Source organism: Schistocerca americana, chromosome 6 (genome assembly GCF_021461395.2).
Source record: "Schistocerca americana isolate TAMUIC-IGC-003095 chromosome 6, iqSchAmer2.1, whole genome shotgun sequence".
In the NCBI taxonomy this organism is placed as follows: Eukaryota; Metazoa; Arthropoda; class Insecta; order Orthoptera; family Acrididae; genus Schistocerca; species Schistocerca americana.
The window spans coordinates 470,417,360-470,429,686 of NC_060124.1; the positions used below are offsets into that span (position 1 = coordinate 470,417,360).

Genomic DNA, 12,327 nt, shown 5'->3' on the forward strand with positions numbered 1-12,327 from the left:
GAGCTATCAAGTGAATTAAAATACATTCGCATAATTATGGAAGGCTAAAATGTGTTGTTAGTTGCAGATTTTATTTTATTTCCACCTTTCTGACAGTCATGCATTAATTGCCTTGCAGAGCAATGAAGTTATTTTTGTCGGTTTGCTAAAGAAATTTACTTTTATTAATCTTTTCCACTTATGCAGACAATATATTTGAAACAAAGTGTTTAATTCCACACACTGTTTGCTGCATTTCAAGTGCGTGTTTTCAACTTTTAGCACGTGTGGCATTATGCCTTAATAAACAACCAGACATGAGGTAACACAGTATTGGTACCCCTAGAAAATTTACATCTCGAAAATCGCATTGATAAGCTTAATATCAGGTCGTGGCCTACTTTACTGGGAATCTGGACATACGAATGTGCACTTTAAATTTGCACATTTTAGTATGGGTCACGAAATTCCGATGTTCGTGGAGTATCCTCTGATGTCTCGTTTCTTTTATGACATAATGTAAGATCTGTTAATGTTTTACATGTACGAACATATGAGCTCCCTACGGCATCGTAGCTGTGCAAGCGCGGTGATGCCTGTCATCTGGCACTCTCTGGCAACTGCAGAAACGAACCTATTTCTGACAGGTCGCGGGAAAATATTCCGAATGGTGGTTTGAAAAGCGTTACTATCAAAGCAAATTTCCTTTTACGCAAGTTGAACTATGTGCGAGAATGTATGATGAATTTCTTAAATCACAGAGCGTTTGACTCTCATTTAAAAATCAACTCTTTGACGATGAGCCATTTAGATGAATTTCAAGCCCAGAAGATCAGACATTTATGTCGTTATTAAAAATTTTACTGGCACATTTGTGTGATATATCGTAAATTGCAATACGCGCGTAAAAGACCAACATTATATGTGAAAGCGTAGCTTCTCTTTCAGCGTATTAATCTTATAAACCAATATTATATGTGAAAGCTTTTTGTTTCGTGTAGCATCATTATGTATATTAATTTAAACCATTAACTTTTTCTGTTTGTGTGTTTGCGCTACTTAACAGTGATGTTGCTATTGGCTGACTACATCAAGTGGCCTAAGCTCTGAATACCCACTGTCATCGGCTGTCAAGATCACGTGACATGAGCTACGACTGGCTTACAAAAGCGCATCGCAATATCGATCTCAGTGCTTCGGAAAGTAACATGCGGTGTGTGGTGGAATTCGAATTAATACTTTCGTAATACGAAAATATGCAGCTTACATGTTCCTGCACATCAAAGATCTTTCTGATATGTGTTTTTTTACCTGTGTTTAGTTTTCTAAAGCGCCGGGAAATTCTATACCCATGTATAAAATCATAATCATTCAAACGACTGATAAGTTAGACAGTACTGAGAGAAAATATACTGTCAGTTAACAGGGGAAAAAAGTATGTTTTCACCCGGGAGAAAGTGTATTTTTAACCGGGAAATCCTGCAGAAATCTGGGAATTTTTTTTCCTTGTCCTCGTATACACCCTGATTGTGATCCATCTGTTATTTGTAGTGACCCCATATGTGTTAAATTGGTAAAGTATTCATTAAATTTTCTGTTTTGTTCCATGACAGTTCTCCTGCATCAATACAATTCTGTTCAAATTTGATGACATTCTGAGCAGTGGTTCTCTTTCTACAGCAGTTTGAAATTGGTGCTTTAATTATGTACACCCTGCATGATGTGATCAACAAGAGTCCCAACTCACTTCCATGGAGCACACCCAAAGTTACTTCTGCATCTATCAATGACTCTCCATTCAAGATACCATGCTGCATCCTTCGTATAAAAATAAATCCTCAGCCCAGCCACAAATTTTGCTTGGTACCCCCATATGACCATGCTTTTGATAATAAGCATAGATGTGATACTGAATCAAATGCTTTTTGGAAATCAAGGAATACTGCATCTGTGTGACTGCCTTGATCCAAAGCTTTCAGTATGTCATGTGAGAAAAGTGCGAGTTTGGTATCACATGATCGATGTTTTCAGAATCCATGTTGGTTGGATTGAAAGAGGTCATTCTGTTCATCTTGTTACGTTCGAGCTCAGAATATATTGTGAGATTATGTAACAAATCAATGTCATGGATACTTACTGGTAGATTTGTAAATCACTACTACCACTCTTTTTGTAAACTGGTGCGATCTGTGCCTTTTTCCAACTATTGGACATGGTTTTTTGTTCAAGGGTTCTACAGTAGATTATAGTTAAAAGAGGTGCTTCAAATTAAGTATAATAACTGATAGAGATTTCTTTGGGCCCAGAAGCTTTGTCAGTTTTAATGGTTTCAACTGTTCCTCAGTGCCAATGACACTACCGCTTATTTCCCTTGTCTCTTCAGTGGTACGAGGATTAAATTCAGATCATTCTCTTGGGTTTTTAATTGTAAACTAACATTTAGAAATGGGGTTAGAAATTTTTGCTTTTGCTTTTTGCGGTTCCTGCCTCATCTGCAAGTGACTGAACATTAACTTTGGTCCCACTGACAGCCTTTCCATATGACCAGAATTTCTTTGGGTTTTGTGAAAGATGATTTAAAATTATTCTGCTATAGTTCTCACTGAAGTCTTCATGCCTTGCTCTCTTGACAATCGAAAGTGTTCCATTCAGCTTCTCTCTATCTATAGCTCTATACTTGGTTTTACATGTATTATAAATAGTCTGTTTCTTTACAGTCCCTGTATACCATGGTGGTCCCTCCCATTATGAACTGTTCTTCAGGATACAGCCTTGATGAAAGTTTAAAGCTCCTCATTGAGATATGATTCTACTGCTTTTTTATCTAGTTTATTGAACATGCATACCTTTCTGTTTGTTTTAGTTTTGTTTTGTACTCTGGTAATCATTGTTGCCACAGCTGTCTCTTGGTCACTAATACCAGTTTCAATGTGGCCATCCCCCAAAGAGGTCAGGTGTATTTCTTGCCATTAGATATATTTCCATCATGAGTGGGGTTCCAAGTTGTGTTCTAGGGAGTTTTCAGAGAATGATTTTAGTAATATTTTACAGGATTTCGTGGCATGCCACCTATTAATGAAACTGTAATTTTTCCAATTCACTGTTAGGTGATTATAGTCTCTACCAATGATTACAGTATGGTTTGTGAACTTGCATTCAAACCAACTGTGTTTCTCTGTTACAGTTTTCAGTTACAACAGGAGATTAAGTCTGTTGGCTGATTTGCTTCAGTTTCCCTCTCAGTGGATTTGAGTTTCTTGTGTACTGCGACAGATACACTACCTCAATTTCCTATTAGACTGTTCTTTCTACACACACTTAAATTTTCCCCACAAATCTCACTGCTCTCAACTTAAGCTTTCTGTATCTTAACTTTCTGTACCTTGTATTTTGTGAGCTTCACTGCTTTTCAGGTGCACTATTGGCTTGTGGTCAGTAATTGTTGTTTATGTAATGAGTGTATATTTCTCACTGCCCGTAATCACTACTGTCCATTTTATTTGCAGTGAGCAGAGACAAAACAGCTCAGAATATTGTCTCTGGTTGTGGACCTGATGTGGTCATATCAATGAGTGGTTTGAAATGCATTATGGACAATTTCTCCCCAGAATATGATACAGAATGGGACATCCCTGTTGTTGTAAGAGAAGAGAAATCATGTAAGTATGTTGAAAGTATAACTACAGATTACTGTGATGACAGTGTTATAAAAAGTATATATTGCTACTCACCATATAGTGGAGATGTTGAATCAACATCTGCTCTGTATGGTGAGTGGCAATGTATTCTTCTTATAATGTGGATTTTCCATTGTTTGAACAACCATTATGTGAGATCCGTATAGAAAGAAACCCAACAAAATGTGGGTCAGTTAAGTGAATGTTTTACTTTTACATAGATTATTTTTTGGTACGTAAAATATTGCCATATTTACGAAATGAAAACCAGTGATAAAATGAATGGATAGTGGTAGTGTGAAGGTAAGTGTAGACTTAACAGCAGACCTGGAAATACATGTTATTTATATGACAAAAGCAGGAGTATGTTTTGTAATGTCATGACACCAAATATTCATAATTACAGTTGAGCTCTATCTTTTCGAATTCATTCATTCTCACATTGTGTTCTGTGGAGCTCATTATGAGAGTAAGCAGTAAGGGTTTAGACAAGCCGTACTGTACCTGTCATCAGGAACCAGAAAATGTAGCATCTATTTTCGTCATAATTTGCATCTATTTATTTGTTTGTGAATGATTAGAAGCACCAATTTAAAAGATTGTCATGCTACATGAGTGAAGACAACAAAGCTATAGTTCTTTGAAACTGGCTGTTAAAAAAATGCTGACTGGGAACATTTTGAGTAGAACGTTTGCATTTGCGGAAACTGCAACAACTTTCCTTTTCCAAAATGGCCTTTGTTTTCTTCATTTGAGTTTCTAAGCTTTCTGGAATGTAATGTGTCTCTGATTTAACATGTTTCTGCAACTTTCTTTGCCTTTTCGTGAACAATTCAATTAATTTCTGCCTTGTGTGGGTGTTCATAGTAGTGCGACCCATGCTTGACAATGCTACAGGTAGAACTGACAAGGCACTTAGCGTAGAAGTTGAACTGAAAGTAACTCTATTTGAACGTTAGGGGAAGAATTATGGGGTGCAGTCAAAAAACAGGATAGATGTTGTTTCCAACTGCTATAGAGCACAGTGCACACACAATGTAGTGGCCGTTGGCTGCGAGCGTAAACAAACTAGAATTTTGACTGCCCAAGGGGAGAGGACAGTCAGTGTTGCCAACTAACTTGGGAAATGAAAATACACCAACTCTTTTTCTAAAATTCACCAAAAAAGCACTAGAACTAACAAGCACGGTTATCATTGAATACTTCTCTCGCCATGTAACGAATGTGGACAGAACAGAAAAACTAGTTATATAAGATGTGAAATTTGAAACTTGAAAGGTGAAGTAACTAAAATGGCCCTAGAGGCAATGTTGAATATTATTGTGTACAGTTACGAAAGTTACATGTATTGTACTCACTTTAAAAAATTCCCTGTTCGTCAAAATCTGCCACAAAAACTGCATTATCCTTTGATGATGATGATTATTATTATTATTATTATTATTATTATTATTATTCTGGCAGGTGCAGCCAACATTTCTCTGCACTTACAAGGCCAAATCTGATTGCCAAAATGGATTTCACAGTTCTCACTTTCTGTCTGTTTCACTGTTTTGTTTTGATTATATTTATTTGGCTGAAGACTCAACATCTGATTCAGATGTGGAAAGAAATGGGTGGGAGTTGCAGTTTTCACTGTTTCAGCAATGGGTTTTCACCACTAGAATTTCTGTATGAAGCAACTTCATTACAAAATTTTACCATATCTTTTACTTCAGTACATTTTATGTAGTGTAAATTTTTAAGACTGATTACACAGGCCAACATAACATTTTTTTTTGAGAAACTTTTTTTACTTTGATAGCTGATCTTTGTAGATTTTTATGAGCTGAATCCAAATCTAGCCTTAGTTTCTTTGTGTGACCCATAGCTTTGAGCAATGTGCTTTTTATTATATAAAGATCCTATGCTAAACAGTAAACAGGGAAATTAATGAAATGCTTTGTTACAACATAAGCATGGTTTATTTTTACAGTAAGCTATTTAAAACAATGATATGTGTTAAAAAGGTTTCACTTGTCAGCTGGACTTGGTTTGTATTTTCTTTCTCTTTTTTCTTTGAAGCTTGTGTAGCTTTTTCTACGATGAGTCACTTGCTGAACTTCTCGGTGAAGTGACCGACAGTAGTCCCCCGATCATGTTGGTGTTCCAGTGGCCTTGGTAGTGTTTTTCCATCACTTTAATGTACTGGTCATAACGCTCTCCTTGCTCCTCACTAACATCTTCCATATTGTCTGGGAAGTAATCTAGGTGACTGTTCAAAAAAGTGAAATTTTCAGGCTCATTAAACTCCCTGAAGTTTTAAACTTATTTAATATTATATTCTGGGACTTTTCCGTGTACTAAGAAGTTTGTAATGACCTGCTTGAATAATACCCATGCTTCTTTCTCATTTAAGGTCATTGTGGATTCAAAGTTAGCATCAAACATCAATTTTCTAGTGTCAGTTCTGACAAAGGCACCTTCTTTTAATTTAGCTTCTGAAAGGTGTGGAAACTTTTGACAGAGATATTTAAAACATGGTCCATTTTTAGGCAAAGGCCTGACTATATATGTAGAGGTGGTTGTTGTTTTCTTCAGTCCTGAGACTGGTTTGATGCAGCTCTCCATGCTACTCTATCCTGTGCAAGCTTCTTCATCTCCCAGTACTTACTGCAACCTACATTCTTCTGAATCTGCTTAGTGTATTCATCTCTTGGTCTCCCTCTACGATTTTTACCCTCCACACTGCCCTCCAATGCTAAATTTGTGATCCCTTGATGCCTCAGAACGTGTCCTACCAACCGGTCCCTTCTTCTTGTCAAGTTGTGCCACAAACTCCTCTTCTCCCCAATTCTATTCAACACCTCCTCATTAGTTATGTGATCTACCCATCTAATCTTCAGCATTCTTCTGCAGCACCACATTTCAAAAGCTTCTATTCTAATCTAATTGTCCATGTTTCACTTCCATACATGGCTACACTCAATACAAATACTTTCAGAAACGACTTCCTGACACTTAAATCTATACTCGATTTTAACAAATTTCTCTTCTTGAGAAACGCTTTCCTTGCCATTGCCAGTCTACATTTTATATCCTCTGTACTTCGACCATCATCAGTTATTTTGCTCCCCAAATAGCAAAACTCTTTATTACTTTAAGTGTCTCATTTCCTAATCTAATTCCCTCAGCATCAGCTGACTTAATTCGACTACATTCCATTATCCTCGTTTTGCTTTTGTTGATGTTCATCCACACTGTCCATTCTGTTCAACTGCTCTTCCAAGTCCTTTGCTGTCTCTGACAGAATTACAATGTCATCGGCGAACCTCAAAGTTTTTATTTCTTCTCCATGGATTTTAATACCTACTCTGAATTTTTCTTTTGTTTCCTTTACTGCTTGCTCAATATACAGACTGGATAACATCGGGGAGAGGCTACAACCCTGTCTCACTCCCTTCCCAACGGCTGCTTCCCTTTCATGCCCCTCGACTCTTATAACTGCCATCTGGTTTCTGTACAAATTGTAAATAGCCTTTCGCTCCCTGTATTTTACCCCTGCCATCTTTAGAATTTGAAAGAGAGTATTCCAGTCAACATTGTCGAAAGCTTTCTCTAAGTCTACAAATGCTAGAAATGTAGGTTTGCCTTTCCTTAATCTAGCTTCTAAGATAAGTCATAGGGTCAGTATTGCCCCACGTGTTCCAACATTTCTACGGAATCCAAACTGATCTTCTCCGAGGTCGGCTTCTACCAGTTTTTCCATTCGTCTGTAAAGAATTCGCGTTAGTATTTTGCAGCTGTGACTTATTAAACTGATAGTTCGGTAATTTTCACTTCCTTTGGGATTGGAATTATTATATTCTTCTTGAAGTCTGAGGGTATTTCGCCTGTCTCATACATCTTGCTCACCAGATGGTAGAGTTTTGTCAGGACTGGCTTTCCCAAGGCCGTCAGTAGTTCCAATGGAATGTTGTCTACTCCCGGGGCCTTGCTTCGACTCAGGTCTTTCAGTGCTCTGTCAAACTCTTCACGCAGTATCGTATCTCCCATTTCATCTTCATCTACATCCTCTTCCATTTCCATAATATTGTCCTGAAGTACATCGCCCTTTTATAGACCCTCTGTATACTCCTTCCACCTTTCTGCTTTCCGTTGTTTGCTTAGAACTGGGTTTCCATCTGAGCTCTTGATATTCATACAAGTTGCTCTCTTTTCTCCAAGGTTCTTTAATTTTCCTGTAGGCAGTATCTATCTTACCCCTAGAGAGATAAGCCTCTACGTCCTTACATTTGTCCTCTAGCCATCCCTGCTTAGCCAATTTGCACTTCCTGTCGATCTCATTTTTGAGACGTTTGTATTCCTTTTTGCCTTCTTCATTTACTGCGTTTTTATATTTTCTCCTTTCATCAATTAAATTCAATATTTCTTCTGTTACCCAAGGATTTCTACAAGCCCTTGTCTTTTTACCTACTTGATCCTCTGCCGCCTTCACTACTTCATCCCTCAGACCTACCCATTCTTCTTCTTCTTCTTCTTCTGTATTTTTTCCCCCCATTCCTGTCACTTGTTCCCTGATGCTCTCCCTGAAGCTCTGTACAACCTCTGGTTTAGTCAGTTTATCCAGGTCCCATCTCCTTAAATTCTCGCCTTTTTGCAGTTTCTTCAGTTTTAATCTACAGTTCATAACCAATAGATTGTGGTCAGAGTCCACATCTCCCCCTGGAAATGTCTTACAATTTAAAACCTGGTTCCTAAATCTCTGTCTTACCATTATACACTCCTGGAAATGGAAAAAAGAACACATTGACACCGGTGTATCAGACCCACCATACTTGCTCCGGACACTGTGAGAGGGCTGTACAAGCAATGATCACACGCACGGCACAGCGGACACACCAGGAACCGCGGTGTTGGCCGTCGAATGGCGCTAGCTGCGCAGCATTTGTGCACCGCCGCGTGTTTGGCGCCGTGCAGGTGAGCGCCACAATCAGGACTGCATACGACCGAGGCACACAGGGCCAACACCCGGCATCATGGTGTGGGGAGCGATCTCCTACACTGGCCGTACACCACTGGTGATCGTCGAGGGTACACTGAATAGTGCACGGTACATCCAAACCGTCATCGAACCCATCGTTCTACCATTCCTAGACCGGCAAGGGAACTTGCTGTTCCAACAGGACAATGCACGTCCGCATGTATCCCGTGCCACCCAACGTGCTCTAGAAGGTGTAAGTCAACTACCCTGACCAGCAAGATCTCCAGATCTGTCCCCCATTGAGCATGTTTGGGACTGGATGAAGCGTCGTCTCACGCGGTCTGCACGTCCAGCACGAACGCTGGTCCAACTGAGGCGCCAGGTGGAAATGGCATGGCAAGCCGTTCCACAGGACTACATCCAGCATCTCTACGATCGTCTCCATGGGAGAATAGCAGCCTGCATTGCTGCGAAAGGTGGATATACACTGTACTAGTGCCGACATTGTGCATGCTCTGTTGCCTGTGTCTATGTGCCTGTGGTTCTGTCAGTGTGATCATGTGATGTATCTGACCCCAGGAATGTGTCAATAAAGTTTCCCCTTCCTGGGACAATGAATTCACGGTGTTCTTATTTCAATTTCCAGGAGTGTATAATCTATCTGATCCTTCTAGTATCTCCAGGCTTCTTCCATGTATACAACCTTCTTTTATGATTCTTGAACCAAGTGTTAGCTATGATTAAGTTATGCTCTGTGGAAAATTCTACCATACGGCTTCATCTTTCATTTCTCTCCCCCAATCCCTATTCACCCACTACGTTTCCTTCTCTCCCTTTTCCTACTCTCGAATTCCAATCACCCATGACTATTAAATTTTCATCTCCCTTCACTACTTGAATAATTTCTTTTATCTCATCATACATTTCATCAATTTCTTCATCATCTGCTGAGCCAGTTGACATATAAACTTGTACTACTGTAGTAGGCATGGGCTTCGTGTCTATCTTGGCCACAATAATGCGTTCACTATGCTGTTTGTAGTAGCTTACCCGTACTCCTATTTTTTTATTCATTATTAAACCTACTCCTGCATTACCCCTATTTGATTTTGTATTTATAACCCTGTATACACATGACCAAAGGTCTTGTTCCTCCTGCCACCGAATTTCACCAATTCCCACTATATCTAACTTCAACCTATCCATTTCCCTTTTTAAATTTTCTAACCTACCTGCCCGATTAAGGGATCTGACATTCCATGCTCCGATCCGTAGAGGTGGTAGGAGTATGTTTTTTGGATCTACAAGGTTTTTGCGTGGAATGTTCTTCTCACCAGGTTTTTAAGACTCCCTCACAGGCGAGTTCTTTCTGCACCAGTGTTGATGCCTAGCCCTACTGTCCCATTGACACAAGAAACATGGAAATTTGGTAAAGCCACCTTGCTAACCAAGGAACATGTATGTTACTTTAAGATTGTGACATATCATCCAACTATGGGCAGAATAACCTATTTTATTTAGCACTATTTCTAAGTTTTCCTAGTTTTCTTTCATATGTACAGAATGTCCAAGAGGTAAAGATGCATACATGTTACCATTGTGTAATAAAACAGCCTTTAAACAAGTTTGGATGAATCAGTAAACAGCCTCCAGTCTTCCTTTTTATATTAAATATGAAACTCATTCATCAGACCGGGAATGTCTGATCAGTACACTGAATCAGCTTCTTCTTGGAAAAACTTGAAAAATTGCTGCTCTCTCTTTCTATAGGTGTATGTGCTGGTTCCAACTGCCAATAAGTTCTTTTCTTTTAGTCTAGAGCCAAGCAATTCAGCTTTTTCTTTTGTCAAGCCAATATCCCTAACCAAATTATTAAGCTCGGTTTGAGTAAACAGTTTCTGTATTACACTGGAATTCGTCATCATCTGGTTCATCTAAATCTTATTGTACATCAGAAAATACTTCTGTTGGAATAGAATTTAAAACATGTGGTGGTTCAGGAAATGGCAAATCTACACCATGCCCTACTGGTCAGGTGGCGGATGGATGGTTATGGTAGCTTATTGCCTTCTTGTTTTTCAAATTATGACCAGTAATATCAACACTGCAAAAGTAGTAGTCATCGGAACGATTTCTTGGCTTCCTCCATATCATAGGAACAGTAAATGTGAAGGCTCTTTTCTCTTTTTTGACCATTTTCTCAGATCTTCAACACACACATAACATACCTTATGCGTCGCTCAAGATTTATCTTGATCACCAAGTTTAGATCAAAAGTATGATAGATAAATCTTTTTCACAAAGTTTCTTTTGTGTTTTTAATCGCAAATTCACCACAAATATAACAAAAACTGTCAGCAGAGTTTTTACAACCACAATTAGACATTGTACTGAGCACACATACAGGAAACGGGAAAGTGAGGTTAGGTTGACAGTAAACAAAACACCATGTGTTAACACAAAAATAGAATCAACCTTTTTTGCTAGCAAATGTTTTCAGCAATGCTACCAACATCATCTACATTCATTACAGCTTACCATTGCAGGCGTTACTGCGTTGAATACCTTGTCTGCTAATTCAGCTACTTTGTCCAAGGCAATGTTGGCTTGCAATGCAGTAAATTGCTTTCACTTGAGGTGGTAGATGACTGCTCCACGAGATACATAGTATGCTATTGCGACTGTATCAGTATCAACTTTACCGCACATATCCCTAATGTGTTGTGAGAGCCTCCTGTCACTAATGTTCTTGCGTTAAAACTTGCCGAACACATTCCTCTAGCGAGGTAGACACCTCATGGATCAGTTCTCCATTGTTTCATAAGTATCTGTCACAGGTGGGGCTGTGATTACATCTTTAATTATGCACCGGATTTGTGGTCTGCTGGCTTATCAGTAGAGTCTGCCACAATTCTTGCTTAGAGAATGCTGGCCTCCTCTTGTGTGAACTACAGTGCTGGTTTGTGCAGCCAGAAAGGTGGTAAATGCACAGGAAGCCAAGAGAGTGAGGGTACAGTTTTGATAAGTGATTCAGTCATGTTAAATCTTTTCTTACAATGTGTAATATGAATAAATAAAGTCAGGGTCACCAGTTTCGGAGCTTCTAGAAGATTAGCTGTCCTAAAAATATTAGTCTGTGTTCTTGAAATTTAGTCATACCTCAAACACAAATACTAATGTCATGGGAAGGAGAGAATGTTGTTTAATGCACAAGGAAGAACAATTAGTTTTTCTTATCAACTGAGAAGTTAACAGAAGTATGAGAAAAAAAAAAGAAAGAAAGAAAGAAAGAAAGAAAATCTGGAATGAATCAGTCTCTAAGAACAACAGCCATGGAAAGTCATAATCAGGGAGTGCTAAACCAACGGAAACACAGCACACCCTGCAGATGGCTCATGAACTCTTTTGACAACTAACATGTGTATATCAGCTGAGGACAACTAGCAATTTTGTCATTACATGTGTATTGCAGTGAATTTCACCTTGGTATCAAACCAAAATATTCTGCAACAAACACTCATACTGTTTTTAGTAATGCATGTCTCTGAAAGATCAGTTTTGAAGGGAGACGATGCTACAAGAAAGTTATTAGTACATTGGATGACTAGGAAACAAATATTGACATTTCATAGTAATGATATGCACAGTAAAGTTATTTATTTATTCATGTTTCATGTAAAATATGTATAATAGCTTTCAGTCTGATGG

General features: G+C 38.6%; 1 protein-coding gene across 1 annotated transcript in view; it reads left to right on the forward strand.

The window, feature by feature from the left end:
• The window catches only part of LOC124619863 (little elongation complex subunit 2-like), a 218,188-nt gene that overhangs the window by 135,998 nt on the left and 69,863 nt on the right, over nt 1-12,327 (forward strand). The window contains exon 7 of the mRNA XM_047146481.1: nt 3,486-3,638. Within this exon, the coding sequence (XP_047002437.1) occupies nt 3,486-3,638 (153 nt within the window). The remainder of the gene's footprint in view (nt 1-3,485; nt 3,639-12,327) is intronic.